This window comes from Engystomops pustulosus, chromosome 3 (genome assembly GCF_040894005.1).
Source record: "Engystomops pustulosus chromosome 3, aEngPut4.maternal, whole genome shotgun sequence".
NCBI classification, from domain to species: Eukaryota; Metazoa; Chordata; class Amphibia; order Anura; family Leptodactylidae; genus Engystomops; species Engystomops pustulosus.
The window spans coordinates 82,624,034-82,641,080 of record NC_092413.1 but is presented as its reverse complement, the minus strand read 5'-3'; the positions used below and the strand labels follow the sequence as shown (position 1 = coordinate 82,641,080).

The window sequence follows — 17,047 nt, the reverse complement described above, 5'->3', positions numbered from 1 at the left end:
GTTTCTGACTTATTGTACAGATTGTTACGGACGCGGCGATACCAAATATATGGGGGGGGGGGTTTGGTGATTTTCAGGTTTTTTTTTTACTTTATTAGATGTGTATAGGGAATGTTTGTGTAAAGGGGACTTTAACTTTATTTAATTAATTCTTTTTATTAAAAAGTGTGTTAAATTAGAGTTTCTAACTTTTTTTCTTTACTTTTACAGGCTAGCTTGAGCAAGTGATCCTCTGATCGCTTGTTCAAGCTATTCTTCACCTAATACAGTGTAATACAGATGTATTACACTGTATTATGTGACACACTGAGCATTCTGCGCATAAGACAGCACCCGGCTCCCCGGAAGAGGATCGCGCAGCTCCGGGTGGGGCCGATTCACGTTAAATGCCCCTGACACGCCGCGGCGTGTTAGGGGTTAACACCCGCGATCGGAGAAATCTCCGATCGCGGGTGTTAGAGGCGGGTGTCAGCTATAATATATAGCCGACACCTGCAGCTTCTGGCGCCGGCCCCGTTAAGGAGCCGGCGCCAGAAGCATGACGTAGTATTACTGCATATTGCGGGAACGCATGTCCCGCCATGCAGTAATAGTACGTCAAATGTGGGGAAGGGGGTTAAAGCAGAACTGTTCTAGGTTATTATAGGCAATAAGTATAACACAGCTTAGGCTTCATTCACACATTGCGTTTTGTTTGGGTTAACAGCATAGAAAAGGGGATTTGCCTAATTACATTGTCAACATTGCGTTTACAAAACACAAGCATTAATGCGATGTTAATGCATATGTTAACAAATGTATAAGTTACAATGTTAGTCTTAGGTGTGAGGTAAGATGTGATGTACTATATCAGGTAGTTTTAGGTAACATGATAACCACCATATACGGGAGCCATTATCTGCTGTGGCATTAAAACCCATCACAGCTCAGCTTGTATTTTGCCACATGTCTTTAATATGAGCTCTGAAGGGGAGAGTGAGTGACAGAGAGAGACAGGGAGAATGAGTGACATAGAGACAGATAGGGAGAGTGAGACAACCAGGGAGAGTAAGTGAGTGACAGAGGAACTGCTGTTGAGTGTGTCATTCACTCTTCCCATCTGTCTCTCACAAAGAGACAGCCAGTGAGTCTGAGTGAGAGACACTCAGGGAGAGTAACAGCTGGATCTAAAGACAGTTTTCTGTAATGCTGTGCAGTCCCCAGGAGTCCCAGAAGTCAATCCTGGTGATCATACATTTATCCATGTGACCATTATATGACTACAGTTAGCATTGTATTTTAGTAATTTTCGCTTTTGCAGGTATCTCAACTTGTTAATTGCCTCAGAGCTAGAAGGTGAAGACCAGCTGCATTGATGTCTACTATAGACAGAGCAAAGAAAGTGGAGGAGAACTAGCTACACAACAATCTTCAGTGTAAAGCATCAGCAGGATGACTTGGAAAACTGCTGATCTGTACTGATAAAGTGTTTGAATGACCTGTGAATTAAGAAAAGTGGGATACTGTCCTTAATGTGCTCCTTCTCGCTCCTCTCCCCTTTACTTGTGAGCCGTTATACAGCATCTCAATGACCTACTGTGTAACCTAATGAATTAAATACACTCACCCTCAAAATGTCATCCATTAGACTTCCTTTTCCCGGACCTAGTTCCACTAAATTCAGAGATTTAGGTTTTCCAGCAGACATCCACTCACTGATGCACCAAATTCCAATTAGCTAGGTTAAAGACATAAATAGGTTATTGTACAAAAAAAGTATGATGCTTAATTCAGTAATAAATAGAGAAAATAATAGTGAAGGGTACTACACACAACAGGCTCAATTTAGGCAAGAAAAGTGTTACTGTAAATAATTTGCACTGCTGTTATTATCTTTCGTTACTTAAAGGAAACCTACCACCACAAATCTACCTATAAAGGTAGATTGGGTGGTAGGTGCATCAATGGGACGTGAGGATAGCCCTTTTAAGGGCTAATCCTCACGTCCCCTCACTTTTTTGGTAACTTTTATTCCATATATATTTAAATTTACTTATGTGGCTACCGGGGCGTGGAGTAGCCGCATATGAGATTACATGAGGCGGCTACTCCACGCCCCGGTACCCACTTTACCCCTCCTACTCACCCATCTTCGGCGTGCAGCTCCGCGTAGCTGCGCGCCCTCGTCCGGCGATCCTGCCGTCTGCGCATGCGCAGAAGAGCAGGCCCGCGCCTGCGCGGTCACAACTCCGAAACAGGCGCGGGCCTGCTCTTCTGCGCATGCGCAGACGGCAGGATCGCCGGACGAGGGCGCGCAGCTACGCGGAGCTGCGCGCCGAAGATGGGTGAGTAGGAGGGGTAAAGTGGGTACCGGGGCGTGGAGTAGCCGCCTCGTGTAATCTCATATGCGGCTACTCCACGCCCCGGTAGCCGCATAAGTAAATTTAAATATATGTGGAATAAAAGTTATCAAAAAAGTGAGGGGACGTGAGGATTAGCCCTTAAAAGGGCTATCCTCACGTCCCATTGATGCACCTACCACCCGATCTACCTTTATAGGTAGATTTGTGGTGGTAGGTGCCCTTTAAAGGAAATCATGAAATCAAAATCCATCATGATAAACCAGGGGCACTACCTCATAGATCCAGGCACTATGACTTTAGTAATCTTCTTATATTTGTTGTACACTGCCTCCTCCTTCTAAAATAAACTTTAAAAATTCAGTGTAACAGCCTGTGAAAACAGCACATTGGGGCTCTGGGAACCACCCCAGTTGCCATTCAGACTTATAAGCATAATTTTAAAAGTTTATTTTAGAAGGAAGGAGGCCATGAATAACACATATGAGAAGATTACCACAGTCCCGGTGACTGGATCTATAAGTAAGAACCCTTGGTTTATCATGATGGATTTTGATTTCCTTTAAATAATAACAACAAATGACTAACTGATCTATTAAACAGTTTATTGATTTGGATGAACTTTTAATGGTTTCTGTTAGGTCCATTTGCACTACATTGTTAAATGTATGCTATTTGTGGGGAAAATTGGACAGGCGATATTGTTCCGTATTTAGGGACCAAAGGCAAGTCAAACCTCCATTCAATCCAAACAGTGATAAAAAAGTGAAGCTTCTACCTCAAATCCAAGGGTGCCAGATTCTTTAAAAAGGTAAGTAGATCAACAGTATTTTAAGTACTCCAAATAAACAATAAAAAGCTATTTTCAACCCATTTCCTCTTTAGTTTCTATTTTATCAGGTTGGTCTTGGTGCACACTTTTTTCAATCAGAAGCCCTGCGGTTTCACAATCAATTTCTATGGATAAGCTCTTTTTAGGAAAATCTCCTGAGGAAGACAGTACTAATAGTGCAAATCAAAACTCTGGTATTTACAGCCAGTTCCTTGGTTAGGTTCAAGGTTCTTTAGGTTTGTTCTGAAGATGCGTTCATATGTTCAGTTTTTCAGATGCAGTTTTTGATGTCCAAACCAGGAGTGGAGTGAAAACAGAGGAGCAACAACTTTTAATGATAAGTCCTCCGAATATGATTCACACATGCCTTTGGCTTAGAAAAACTACATCTGTAAATCTAAATGTGTGAACGCACCCTTGAGTTGAATATGCATGTAAGTCGGAACTGGTATAATTTATAATTGTAACTCCAGAAAATGTTTTTTGCTCCACTGACAATTTGCGGCCTGGGACTAAAGTGAAGTATCCAATAATTTGTTTGCACTTTTTTCTCCATGACTTGTGGGTCCTGCGGAGCATTTTTGTCCTATGTCTTGTAATTTTCTGGCTTCCAATAAATCATATTATGGGGGGGGGGGGACGGTGAAACCCAGGATTAGGCGATGATGTCTTGCTGGCTACCCTGTTGATTTTACACAGCACTTTTTCACGTAGCATTGTGAGTATAATAAATACTTTTAAACTTACCCAAGTTTTATTTATTTGCAGTATTAAATCCGTAAGCGCTGGGAGATGTGTCGGATGGGAGCTTCCGGCTGGCCTATGCGCCCTTGTAATCAAACTGGTGTACATATCAGACGGACCACGGCACGGGACATCAGCAGCGCCGGAGGAGGTAAGTACACTTTTATTATTTTTAAATAGCCTGCCCCAGCCTGACCCTAAATTATTCCTAAACGCGGATAACCCCTTTATATCTATCTTTCTCAGCACATTTTCCTAAATATAGTTCCTTCATAGAAATCGATTGTGAAACTGCAGGGCTTTGGATTGTAGGAAGTGTCCACAGAGACCAATGTGATAAATGGAAAATAAAGAGGAAAAAGAGAATTATTCTCACCGTTAATTCGGTTTCCATTAGTCCACCATGACGGCCCCAACTGGAGGATGACCCTTGACCTCTGTAGGGACAGGAAGCAGAGAGGTTAAATACCCCACCCCGGCATCCATACACCAGTGGCTACCAAATAACTACACCGGCCTTGGATGCAACCCATTTATTGTATGTTATCAATTCACACATAACAAATAGGCAATTTAACTTAATCAAAATACAGGGTGGGAAATATATATGGGCCGTCATGGTGGACTAATGGAAACCGAATTAACGGTGAGAATAATTCTCTTTTTCCATAGCGTCCCCCATGACGGCCCCAACTGGAGATGTACCAGATTAAATAATTAGGGGGGGACAACAGCTTGTAAGACCATCCTTCCGAAGGTTTGGTCTCTAGCACTTTGGACATCTAGCCTATAGTGTTTAGCAAAAGTCAGGTGAGTAGACCAGGTAGCTGCTCTACATATGTCCTCTAGTGAGGCCCCACGTTTCTCCGCCCAGGAGGCTGCCACCCCTCTGGTCGAGTGGGCCCTAATAGTCCCTGAGATGTCCAGGTTGTTGGCGTCATAAGTTTCTTTGATGACCGTTCTGATCCATCTGGCGATGGATGCTTTTGAAGCTTTTCTGCCTTTGTTTTTTCCTCTAAATTGTAGGAGAATGTTGTCGTCCTTTCTCCAGGATTTGGTCTCTTCGAGATAATGTAGCAGGTATCTTCTGACATCCAGTGTATGCCACTCCTGTTCTTTGGCATGCTTTGGGTTCTGGCAGAAGGAAGGTAGAACAATCTCTTGATTACGATGAAAAGAAGATGCTACTTTAGGTGTGAAGGTTTTATCTAACATTAGCACAATTTTATCCTCACATAGTCTAAGATATGGTTCTTTAATTGATAAGTTCTGGATTTCCCCTACACGCCTAGCTGTTGTTATGGCTATGAGAAAGGAAATTTTCAGCGTCAATTCTCTGAGTTTAACCGTCTCGAGAGGTTCAAACGGCCTTTTTGTGAGGTAGTCTAGCACTAATGAAAGATCCCAATTTGGGATATTTTGCTTAATATGTGGTCTTAGCCTAGCAGTAGCTTTGACAAACCTTTGGATCCATCTGTTTTCTGCTAATGAGGTGTCAAAAAAGGCGCTGAGGGCTGAAATCTGGACCTTTAAGGAACTCGTCTTAAGGCCCTTGTCGAATCCTGCCTGCAGGAAGTCTAGCACCTGTGAAATATTAGGGGATAGTTGGTTAGGAGGAGTCCTGCCACAAAAGGATACAAATTTTCCCTATATCCTTGCATAGATTTTGTGGGTGACTGGTTTGCGGCTTGCTTTAAGTGTAGAAATTACCTTGTTTGACAGTCCTTTGGCAATCAGCAACTTCCTTTCAGGATCCACGCCGAGAGCTGGAGAGCCTGTGGGTTTGGATGGTAAACTGGACCCTGGAATAACAGATTGTTTACTGGTTCCAGCATGACAGGTTCTTCTAATGCCATCTTCCCTAGCCACGGAAACCAGTTCCTCTTTGGCCACCAGGGAACCACGAGAATAACCTTCGCTTGGTCTTCTCTGATCTTTTGAACCACTCTCGCTATGAGAGGTATAGGAGGAAAAGCGTACATTAGAGGACCGCCCCAAGTCTGACTGAAGGCATCCCTCTGGCAAGACGGAGTATTTGGTTCCAGAGAGAAGAAATGGGGAACCTTTGTATTCTTGCTGGAGGCAAAGAGATCTGTCACTGGTTGTCCCCATTTTTGTGTGAGATGTAGAAAGATGTTTTCGTTCAAGCACCACTCGTTGTGGTCTATAGTCTGACGACTTAGATAGTCTGCTATTAAGTTCTTTTCTCCCTTTAGATGGGTGGCCGAGAGAGAACAGATGTTGGCTTCTGCCCAAGCAAATATTCTGTCTGAGAGACTGAGGAGATCTGGATTCCTGGTACCCCCTTGATGACGGAGATACGCCACTGTGGTGGTGTTGTCTGAGTAAATTCTTATATGTCTGTCCTTCAGGCTTTGAGCGCTGGCTCTCAAGGTCTCCAGGACAGCTCTTAATTCTCGAAAGTTCGAGGAACGGGATCTGACTGTCGATGGCCATAGCCCCTGAATGGGTCGCCCTGCTATGTCTGCTCCCCAACCTGACTGACTTGCGTCCGTCTGGATGTTTATCACTGGCCAGGGATGCCATGACACTCCTCTTCCCAGGTTTGAAGTATTTGTCCACCACTCCAGGGATTGCTTGACTGCACTCGATATCCGAACTTTCTGATTCAAGTGTTGGGGATTTTTGTCCCAGGAGGTCAAAACCCAGTTTTGAAGGGCTCTGGTGTGACTTTGACTCCACTGTACGCTTTGAATGGAGGATGTCATAAGTCCTAGTATCCTCATGGCCTCCCTTATTGTACAATGATTTCTTTTTTGAAACGTCATAATCTGTTGTTTCAGTCTTGCTACTTTTTCTGGTGGCAAAAAGGACATCTGCTGGATCGAATCCAACAAAGTTCCTAGAAACACGACTTTTGTATTTGGGACTAGTCTGGATTTCTCCCAATTTATCATCCATCCTAACTGTTGTAGGATTGTCCTTGTAACATCTCGGTGGTGTATTAGCTCCTTTTCTGAACTGGCCACCACTAGCAGATCGTCCAGGTAGGGGATGACTAGTATCCCTTTCCGCCTCAGGTAAGCTATTACCTCGACCATGATCTTTGTGAATGTCCTTGGGGCTGAAGAAATCCCAAAGGGCAGTGCCTTGTACTGGTAGTGGACTTCTTCTCCCCAAGGCGATCGAACTGCAAATCTGAGGAACTTCTGAGATTTTGGATGTATCGGCACATGGTAATATGCATCTCTCAGGTCTATTGTACACATAAACGCTCCTTGTTGTATCAGAACGACTGCCGAGCTCACGGTCTCCATCTTGAATTTTCGATAGAGTATATAGCTGTTTAATTTTTTCAGATTGCAAATCATTCTGAAGGCACCGTTCGGTTTTTTTATTAAGAAGAGGGGAGAGTAGTGTCCCTCTTTTAACTGTTTTTGAGCTACAGGGATGATGACGTCCAGTCGAATTAGTTTTTGTATCTCCAACCATAATGAGTTTGAGAGATTTTCCGAGGGCTGCTCGGTCAGAACAAATTTTCTGGGAGGAAGAGAGGTTAATTCCAAATGGTAACCTTCCCGAAGAATACTTAGTATCCAGGGGTTTGATGTTATCTGAGTCCATTGAGAGTGGAACTTTAATAGTCTTCCCCCCACCCTGGCGTCATTGCTTTCTATAAGCCGGGGTAGAGTTGCTGGCACTGAGTAGGAAGCCTCTTCCTTTCCCTCCTTTAGGGTAGCTCCATCTTCCTTGCTTGCCTTTCCCTCTAAAGGGCTGTTTCCTGTCCTTAGAGTCCCGAAAGGGCTGTTTCCTGGGGTTACTTCTGGACTCCGGGAACCCCTTCTTTCTGTCCGCCGCCTTCTCCAAAAGCGTGTCGAGTTCTGAACCAAAAAGATATTCCCCCTCGAATGGAATTCCACATAACTTTGATTTTGACCTGAAATCATTAGACCATTGGCGAAGCCAGAGTGATCTTCTAACTGAATTTGACAGTGCCCCTTCCTTGGCACTTATTCTTACTCCTTCCGCTGAGGCATCTGCAATGAAGGCTGTAGCTGCTTTTAAGGTGGAGAATGTGCCCAATAACATTTCTCTTGGAGTGCCGTCTCTAACGTGACCTTCCAATTCTGTAATCCAATGAAACAGAGTGCGCGCCATAGATGTCGTAGTAATATTAGATTTTAGATTCAACATGGCACACTCCCATGTCTTTTTTAGAAGGCTGTCCGCCTTCCTATCCAGAGGATCCCTTAGCTGAATTGCATCCTCGAATGGAAGATCCGTCTTTTTAGTCATTTTGGTGACTTGAATATCGACTTTGGGGGTAGAGTTCCAAATTTTTGCTTCTGTCTCATCAAAGGAGAGACGGTTCTTAAACTCTCTAGAAATGGAGATTCTACTTTCCGGTTCTCTCCATTCTTCAAGAATCAGCTCCTTAAGAGTGTTATTTATAGGAAACACTCGCCTCTTCTTAACTTTAAGGAGTCCAAATAACTCATCTTGAATGGATTTAGTTTCCTCTATCTCCTCAATCTTGAGGGTATCCCTCATAGCCTTTAGAAGCGGTTCCAGATCTTCTGAAGCTAGTAGATATCTAGATTCCATTTTACATGCTGAATTGGATGGTCCTGGCTCCATGTCAATAGATTCCTTGGTCCCTTCCGAGTCCGATGCGGAGTCTGACATGGATTCTATAACTCGTTGTCTTTTATGCGGAGGCTCTTGAGGTATAAGGGCTGTTATAGATGAAGCTATAGATGTTTTAACTTCATCCCTGATAAAACTACGCATCTCATCCACGAAAGAAGACCTCTCTTCCCTGAGTAGGTTATCCACGCAAGTTTTACAGACTGGTTTTTTGTAGTCTGCAGGGAGCTTTTCTGAGCACATATTGCACTTCCTTGAAGCGACTCTCTTTGCGCTCGACTGATCCTTAGCTCTCCCTTTATCCTTCTCCTTTTCCCTGGGTTCCTACCAAGGAGAAGGAGAAGTAATTAGTCCTAACCGGACCCTATGTGAAAATACAGGGATATGTGGGTGACCCACCACCCTATCCCTAATTAACCCTACTTACAGGGTTCAAGGATAAGAGATCCAGACTCGAAGCCTCCATGCCATGCGTCTCCATATTCCCAATTGTGGGACCACTGGTATGAATAAGCCTAAACATTTTAACAGAAGGTGAGATAAATTCTGCTTTTAACCAAGTGGAATACAAAATGAAGGAGTACCTGAGGTATCTTCAAATGAGGGATATACTGCACAGGTCCCTAAGAAAAATACACACATGTATATAGACCTGGATTTTGACCAGACACATATGAGGCAACCATACAGCATGTAACCGACCTTAATGGCTGGAAATGCCTAGAATAGCGTCCGATCTCAGCGATGCTTGAGTAGGGCTATACGAGCAACTGTTAGACCTCAGATCAACATGACTATCTCGCTTTTGAATCTTACCGCTCCACGCTCCTGCTTCCGGGTCGCGCCATCGTGACGTCACATCCGGTCCCGTCATTTAAGGCGGAAGTCGTCACCAGAGTCTGACGGCGGCCGGTCCACGTGACTTCCGCGATGGACACGCTCCGGGTGTCCTTAGCTGCGCAGAGCTGCGGGCAGAGCCGGAGAAAATGGCGTCTCTGCTTGTGGCAGAGGAAAGGACCGAAGTCCGATCGAGGCCGAGACCGCCTTAGGGTAAGGGACGATTCCCTGCGCCACTTTGGTCCCCCCTCACCGTCCCAACTACTGGGGATGAGGAGAGACTTCTCTCTACTACCTGCCCTGTGTAGGGACAGGAAGCCACTGGTGTATGGATGCCGGGGTGGGGTATTTAACCTCTCTGCTTCCTGTCCCTACAGAGGTCAAGGGTCATCCTCCAGTTGGGGCCGTCATGGGGGACGCTATGGAAAATAGCTCTTTATTGTTTATTTGGAGCACTTAAAAGTACTGTTGATCTACTTGTGAAGAATCTGGCACCCTTGGATTTGAGGTAAAAGCTTGACTTTTTATGCCTGTGTTTGGCTATTTTTCTATAGAAGGTTTGGTATCGATTCCTAACCTTCTACATATCTCAGCGACTATCTTCTTCTAAGCTATTATTAATTTATAGAGCACCATTAATGGTGCTATACAATCAAAAGGGGTTCATATATATTACATTAAGACAAGAACAAATGCTGATTTCTTGCACTGTGGCACCTGTTTATAAAGCATATTTTTAGAGCACCAAATCTGTGATCCTTTATGAGTCATTGTGATAAATTTGGGGCATAGTAAAGGGTTTCCCCACAAAGTACCATAGACCATGGGAAATTATTCTCACAATTTGTTATGTTTCAAAAATGTTCCTATGCTGAGACCAAAAAAAATTGCTGAAGTATTCAAAAATTAACTTTTACTATGATATGATTAAAAATGTGTGACAGATAGAATAAGTAAGCACAGGGAATAGTAAGATCCCGGGGCTCATCTCAGGAACAGAGGTAGCTAGAAGGAAAATTCAAAGTGCCCCTGAATTATGATGCAAGTGCCTACATGCTGTTATGTTCACTTGAGAATGTTTGGGGTGGTGAAAGGTCCTCTTTAAGGGAGTTGCCCTACCAGTATTCCAACCAAGGTATCCCAAGGGAAGTCAGACCCCATGCTGATGTCTGCACAGGTTCTTCTTAAGCCGGTTTCACATTGGTCTGTGATCAGAGATGTAAGAGGTGCCGTGCTACAGACTTATTACTATGCTGCGGACTGAACTCTGTTACCCTTTGATTGCTGCCGGCAAAGCAGCCGGTGGCATTAACAAGCTGATATTGGCTCGGATCGTTGCTCCCTGTAACGTCATTAGGGAGCGCGATTTAGGCTATTACAATGTGCAATTTGCACATTGTAATAGATGATGTGCAAAATCCCCATATAATGCCATACTGTAGTATGGCAGTATATGGTGGGATCAATCAGACAACCAGGGGTTAAAGTACCATAGGGGTCTGAAAAATAGTACAGATACAAATGTACAAGTACAAATGTAAAAAAGTTAATAATTACAGGCGGTCCCCTACTTAAGAACACCCGACTTACATACGACCCCTAGTTACAAACGGACCTCTGGATGTTGGTAATTTATTGTACTTTAGTCCTAGGCTACAATAAACAGCTATAACAGTTATCACAGGTGTCTGTAATGAAGCTTTATTGTTAATCCTGGTTCTTATGACAACCCAACATTTTTAAAATCCAATTGTCACAGAGACCAAAAAAAATTTGGCTGGGGTTACAATGATAAAGTATACAGTTCCGACTTACATACAAATTCAACTTAAGAACAAACCTTCAGACCCTAACTTGGATGTAACCCGGGGACTGCCTGTATATTAAAAACCCTCAAAATTAAAATTACACCCTTTCCCTAGAAGTCATATAAATAAACAATAAAAATCATAAACATATTAGGTATTGCCGTGTCTGAAAATTCCCAATCTGTCAAAATATGATAATAGTTTTTCACTGCGTTTAACCTGTAATGGAAAAAAGTGTATTTTTCCATTTTGAAAAATATAAAAAATTCAATAAATTTCCCAGTACACAGCATGGAATATATACACACCTGTTTACATGGAAAAATAAAAAAGTTATAGATTTTTAAAGGTGGGGAGTGAAAAATGAAAACGCAAAAACAAAAAAGGGCTTGGCACTTAAGGGATTAATTATCACCTCAATGTAATAGTATGCAATGGGGCTGTAAAAAACTAAAGAACTAGATACCCTATTGTACTAAGGTGACTATTGAGAGGATTCATGGCAAAATATAAAACAAAGCAGCACTGAACACAAATACCTCTCCAAATACTTGGCTTATTTCAGGTGATGTAACAAAATCTCCATGTTCTCCCAGCATGTCACGATGCATATAGTATCCCTGGATGATAAGAAAAAAAAGATTTAGATTTGCATTCATATAGATGTGTATGTATATATATTCCAGCCCCCTGGAAGTTATGGCCTGCCAGCCCCCTGGAAGTTATAGCCTGCCAGCTCCCTGTAAGTTATAGCCTGCCTGTAAGTTATGGCTGCCAGCCCCCTGTAAGGTATATCCTGCCAGCCCCCTGTAAGCTATATCCTGCCAGCCCCCTGGAAGTTATGGCCTGCCAGCCCCCTGGAAGTTATGGCCTGCCAGCCCCCTGTCAGTTATAGCCTGCCAGCTCCCTGTAAGTTATAGCCTGCCAGTCCCCTGTATGTTATAGCCTGCCTGTAAGTTATGGCTGCCAGCCCCCTGTAAGGTATATCCTGCCAGCCCCCTGTAAGCTATATCCTGCCAGCCCCCTGGAAGTTATGGCCTGCCAGCCCCCTGGAAGTTATAGCCTGCCAGCTCCCTGTAAGTTATAGCCTGCCAGTCCCCTGTATGTTATAGCCTGCCTGTAAGTTATGGCTGCCAGACCCCTGGAAGTTATAGTCTGCCAGCCCCCTGGAAATTATCGCCCGGGCAGCTCCTCTTTATCTTCATGCCACAGGTCCGCGACAGCTCCGTGGCCGCACCTCTTCTGTCATTTACTCCCTGGCACCGGCACAAACTCCATATCAATTTTTATGTTAATCTCATTTTATTTATTAATTTTTTTTCACATAATGCATTTTTCTATGCCCAATCTCTACCTTAGTTTTACAGGGTACAGTTCTAAAACACAATTTAAAGGCCGTTTGGAGGAGAGCTGCCTAACTGTATTGTGTTAATAACGTGTTTACGTAAACGATGATGACGTGCAATTTGGCAAATCTTCTCTAAACATGCATTATATTTTAAATTGAATAAATCTGAAATAAATTAATCATTATGAACTGAATTAGCATATTAATCTATTCATTTGAATCATCACCCAACCCTACCTCTCTCATTTGTGGCATGGTCTTTAACCCCACCACACAATAAGACGTAACCTTACGTCTTGCTGCGCATGGGGGAGTATGAAGAGGGCTCATGGGCTGAGCTCTCTTCATACTCACCGGGCATTTGCTTCATAATGAAGCAAACGCCCGTCGCTAACACCCGCGATCGGTGCTTGCAACCCTTTGATTGGTGTTAACCCTTTGATCGCCGCTGGCAAAGCTTCTGGCGGCATTAAAGAGCCGGCGGCGCGTGGGTGCCGCCATCTTGGCTCCGATCATCGCTCCCCGTGACTTCATCGGGGAGCGGCGATCCGTTGCCATGACAGCCTCGGATTACACAAAGATCCGAGGCTATCATGATCTCGGCTATCTATTATAATGTGCGATTTGCACATTATAATAGATAGTGTGCAAAATCCCCATATACTGCCATACTGTAGTATGGCAGTATATGATAGTATCAATCAGACAGGAGTCTGAAAAATAGTAAAAAAAAAAATATAATATATAATATATATATATATATATATTTAAAAAAAACTAAAAATGCAAATCACCCCCCTTTTCCTAGAACTGATATAAATATAAATAAACAGTAAAAATCAAATCAAAATAAATACATCAGGTATCGCCGCGTCCAAAAATGCCCGATCTATCAAAATATAATAACGGTTTTTCACTGCGTTTAACCTCGTAGCGGCCGAAGTCGAAAATGTAATTTTTTTGCCATTTTGAAAAATAGAAAAAAATTCTATAAAAAGTGATCAAAAGGTCGTACAGTCCTAAAAATAAAAGCATTGAAAACGTCATCAAAAGTTGCAAAAAATGACACCACCCACAGCTCCGTACACCAAAGTATGAGTTATTAGCGCAAGAAGATGGCAAAATGAAGAATTTTTTTTCTGTACAGGAGGTTTTAATTTTTGTAAATGTATGAAAACATTTTAAAACCTATACAAATTTGGTATCCCCGTGATCATATTGATCCAATGAATGAAATAGACCTGTCGTTTGGGGCGCACAGTGAAAGCTGTAAAAACCAAGCCCACAAGAAATGGTGCAAATGTGTTTTTTCATCATTTTCACTGCATTTAGAATTTTTTTCCTGGTTTCCAGTACATGGCATGGAATATTGAATAATACCAAAATAAAAAAGTTATAGATTTTTGAAGGTGGGGAGTGAAAAATAAAAACGCAAAAACGAAAAAGGGCTTGGTCCTTACGGGGTTAATGTGCTTTTAAAGAAAAAAATGAATTCTTCCAGGGAATCCACAACAAGCTAGGCATTTCAAGTTGTGGATTACAGAAGAAAAGTAGTATTACCCCTAGGGGACATTCAGCAGCCAGTAGTGTATTATAATATAGGCGGTTTGAGCGGTAGCACAAGGGTACAAGCCTTTTAGGGGGGCCATGGATGGACCCTCCCAGTTAACCGCGCCGGTGCCGTGCTCAGACAGCTTCCAGCCAGCCGGGCACACCCACCTGTCACCATATCCCAGCACCCGATACAGAGCTAGGACAGGGAACAGGTCGACGGGCCGGTCTGGTTGGAAGTTGTCTGAGAAGAGCTTCTGAGCCCCTGTAAAGAGGCACAGCACAAAGAGACAGTGGCATAGGACACAGAGAGGGACCGAGGAGGTATGTACATGTTTATTTTTTTATGCAGCCACATCGTTTTTTTTTTTAATACGGTATAACTCTAGGAAAACCCCTTTGCAATACACACAAAACACAAAGAATCTAAGCTGAGTTTTTACTCTACTTCAAACCTATCACCAGATAGGAATATACACTGGTATTCAGCAAAATTCCTGACAACTTTATAAATTAGAACCTGTACCTTTATTGGATTTGTTAAAACCTCTTTCATGTATTCAGCTACAGTAATAGGACCGGTGGCCTTTATTTTCATTATAAGGTGTTTCAATAGCTTGTTGCCATCCTCGGAGTCTCCAGTTTTGTTACTTTGGTATCTGACAATGCAACTTGCAGCAAATGCTGAAAAGAAATATGAAGAAATGTAAAAAAATATCTTTAAATCAAACCATTTGATTTCATGCATTATGAACCAAACATAACTTGAGAATGCTATAGCTACAATGATGCAGAAACATGTCTTGTTTAATCCCTGAGTTGAATGGTTTTGCTGAAAAAACAATTATACCATTCAGGACCTTGGGAAAGCTGGATTGCTTCAGCCTGCCGTTGATGAACACATCACATTGGGGGTTTCTGTACTTTCCAGACATGACTAATCAACCTTAGGTGGATGACTCATATACAGCAGCTGGGGGATGGTGCAGCAATTGATTATTCTGCCTGGCAGGGAGAACAGTGATTGCACCATCCTCTGGGGCAGTGCATAGCTAATGTGAAAGGAAAAGTGCTGAGCCAGACAAAGGAGCAGAGCTTCATTATCATAATGTTATAATTGTTTTTTCAGCAAAATCACTCAGCACAGGGATTAAGCCAAAGGTAGATTTTCTTTAAAGATATAAAAGCAAAGAAGGTAAAACCCCTGAAACAATGTCCATGGAAAGCTGAGACGATAAATGTAACGATGGTCCAATCTCTGATAACCAGATAAAGGCAGGGTAGAACCAAACACATTTTTAGGTTTGAAACTTGTTTTTAAAAGCCTCAACTTTCTAAAATTTCTCTGTGATGGATCTATGATGCTGTGATTTCCAGCCTCACACTCGGACTACAGATGTTGCACTTATGCTATGACTTATGGCACAGTGGATACATTTTCAGTTCAGCCAACAATGCTGAAGTAACCACAGCAACACTGGAACTGGAAGTACACTTTTTTTTTGGTTACACCTGTCACAGCCCCCAGGAAGTTTTCTGGAATCTCTAGAAAACCACTTTTAACTATTATCCCCTCGTCATAGTATAGGGGTTAACAGTCTAAGGGTGATGCTACACGTGACAATTTTGGTATGTTTATAAGCATGCGTTTTCATTCCATTTAAAAATGCATCTGTTTTCATGTGTTTGGATGCTTTGAACCTATTTGTTTAGTAAGATAAATTGGTTCAAATCAGCCAAACACATGAAAAACGCATGCTTTTTTAAACGGACTGAAAACGCATGCTTAAAAAACGACCCAAAAACGGTACATGTGGCATGACGCTAAGCAGCCGCCCATATGTCCCATGTTCTGCACAGCGCCTCATCACGCACTAAGGTCCATGCGCCAGTTTTCTGGCGGACTTTGCACGTCCTTTTCAGTGCAAATTACTCTGCACATTCCAAGGGGTAAACTGCACATAGTTTGTGCCCATGGTTAGATTTGTGTGCTCATCACATCACGATCGGGAGCCCCCTTAAAGGAAATGTGCTAGGGTTTGGACAACCCCTTTAAGTCCATCCATACATGATGCCATATGTGATCGTATAAAGCCTTTAGAACAGTGATGGCGAACCTTTTTCAGCTTCAGTGCCAAAACCAAAAAGCCACTTGTTTATTGCAAAGTGCCAGCGTAGCAATTTAAAGGAAACCTACCACTTGAAGTGGCAGGTTTCCGATGGCAATACCGGGCACCAGCTCAAGGTGAGCTGGTGCCGGAGCTTATTTTAGTTAGTGTTTTAAACCGCTGTATCGCGGTTTAAAACACTTTTTAAACTGTATAGCCGGCGCAGGCAGGTACGCGCTCAGCGCTTACCATGCGCGTGGCTCTCCTTCACTTCCTATGTAGCCGCGCGCACGGTAAGCGCCGAGCGCGTACCTGCCTGCGCCGGCTATAAAGTTTAAAAAGTGTTTTAAACCGCGATACAGCGGTTTAAAACACTAACTAAAATAAGCTCCGGCACCAGCTCACCCTGAGCTGGTGCCCGGTATTGCCATCGGAAACCTGCCACTTCAAGTGGTAGGTTTCCTTTAAGAAGTAATGTTTTTCTCCTTGTTCATTGACAACTTTCAATTCTTCAGCCTCCCAAGGACACCAACACAGTTGAAAGGAGGAGGGCAAACTCTTCTATCATTGTAGGAAGATTCTGTAGGCAGATTCTTTGAGTTCTGTCTGGTGAACTATTCTGTCCTGGGTGCCAACAGAGAGGGCACCGAGTGCCGCCTCTGGCACCAGTGCCATAGGTTCGCCACCACTGCTTTAGAAGGTCACCACACAACTATTCGAGCTGAGACTTGAGAGAAAAGTGTCAGCTATTATGAGCCAGTGTCACCAGCGGAAGGAGACATAGAGGGGACGTTTTTAATGTCAGGGTGGGCTTGGTCTTTCTAGGACTGTGATAGGTTGTCAGATATCATATCTGCTGTGTGGAACTACAA

The 17,047-nt window shown here is 43.1% G+C and overlaps 1 protein-coding gene across 1 annotated transcript in view; it reads right to left on the bottom strand.

Moving 5' to 3' along the window:
• Positions 1-17,047, bottom strand: part of NDUFAF7 (NADH:ubiquinone oxidoreductase complex assembly factor 7) — a 39,928-nt gene that overhangs the window by 22,675 nt on the left and 206 nt on the right. The window contains exons 2-4 of the mRNA XM_072141243.1: positions 14,594-14,751; positions 11,708-11,788; positions 1,607-1,717 (exon numbers count right to left, since the gene is read on the bottom strand). Of these exons, the coding sequence (XP_071997344.1) occupies positions 1,607-1,717; positions 11,708-11,788; positions 14,594-14,751 (350 nt within the window). The remainder of the gene's footprint in view (positions 1-1,606; positions 1,718-11,707; positions 11,789-14,593; positions 14,752-17,047) is intronic.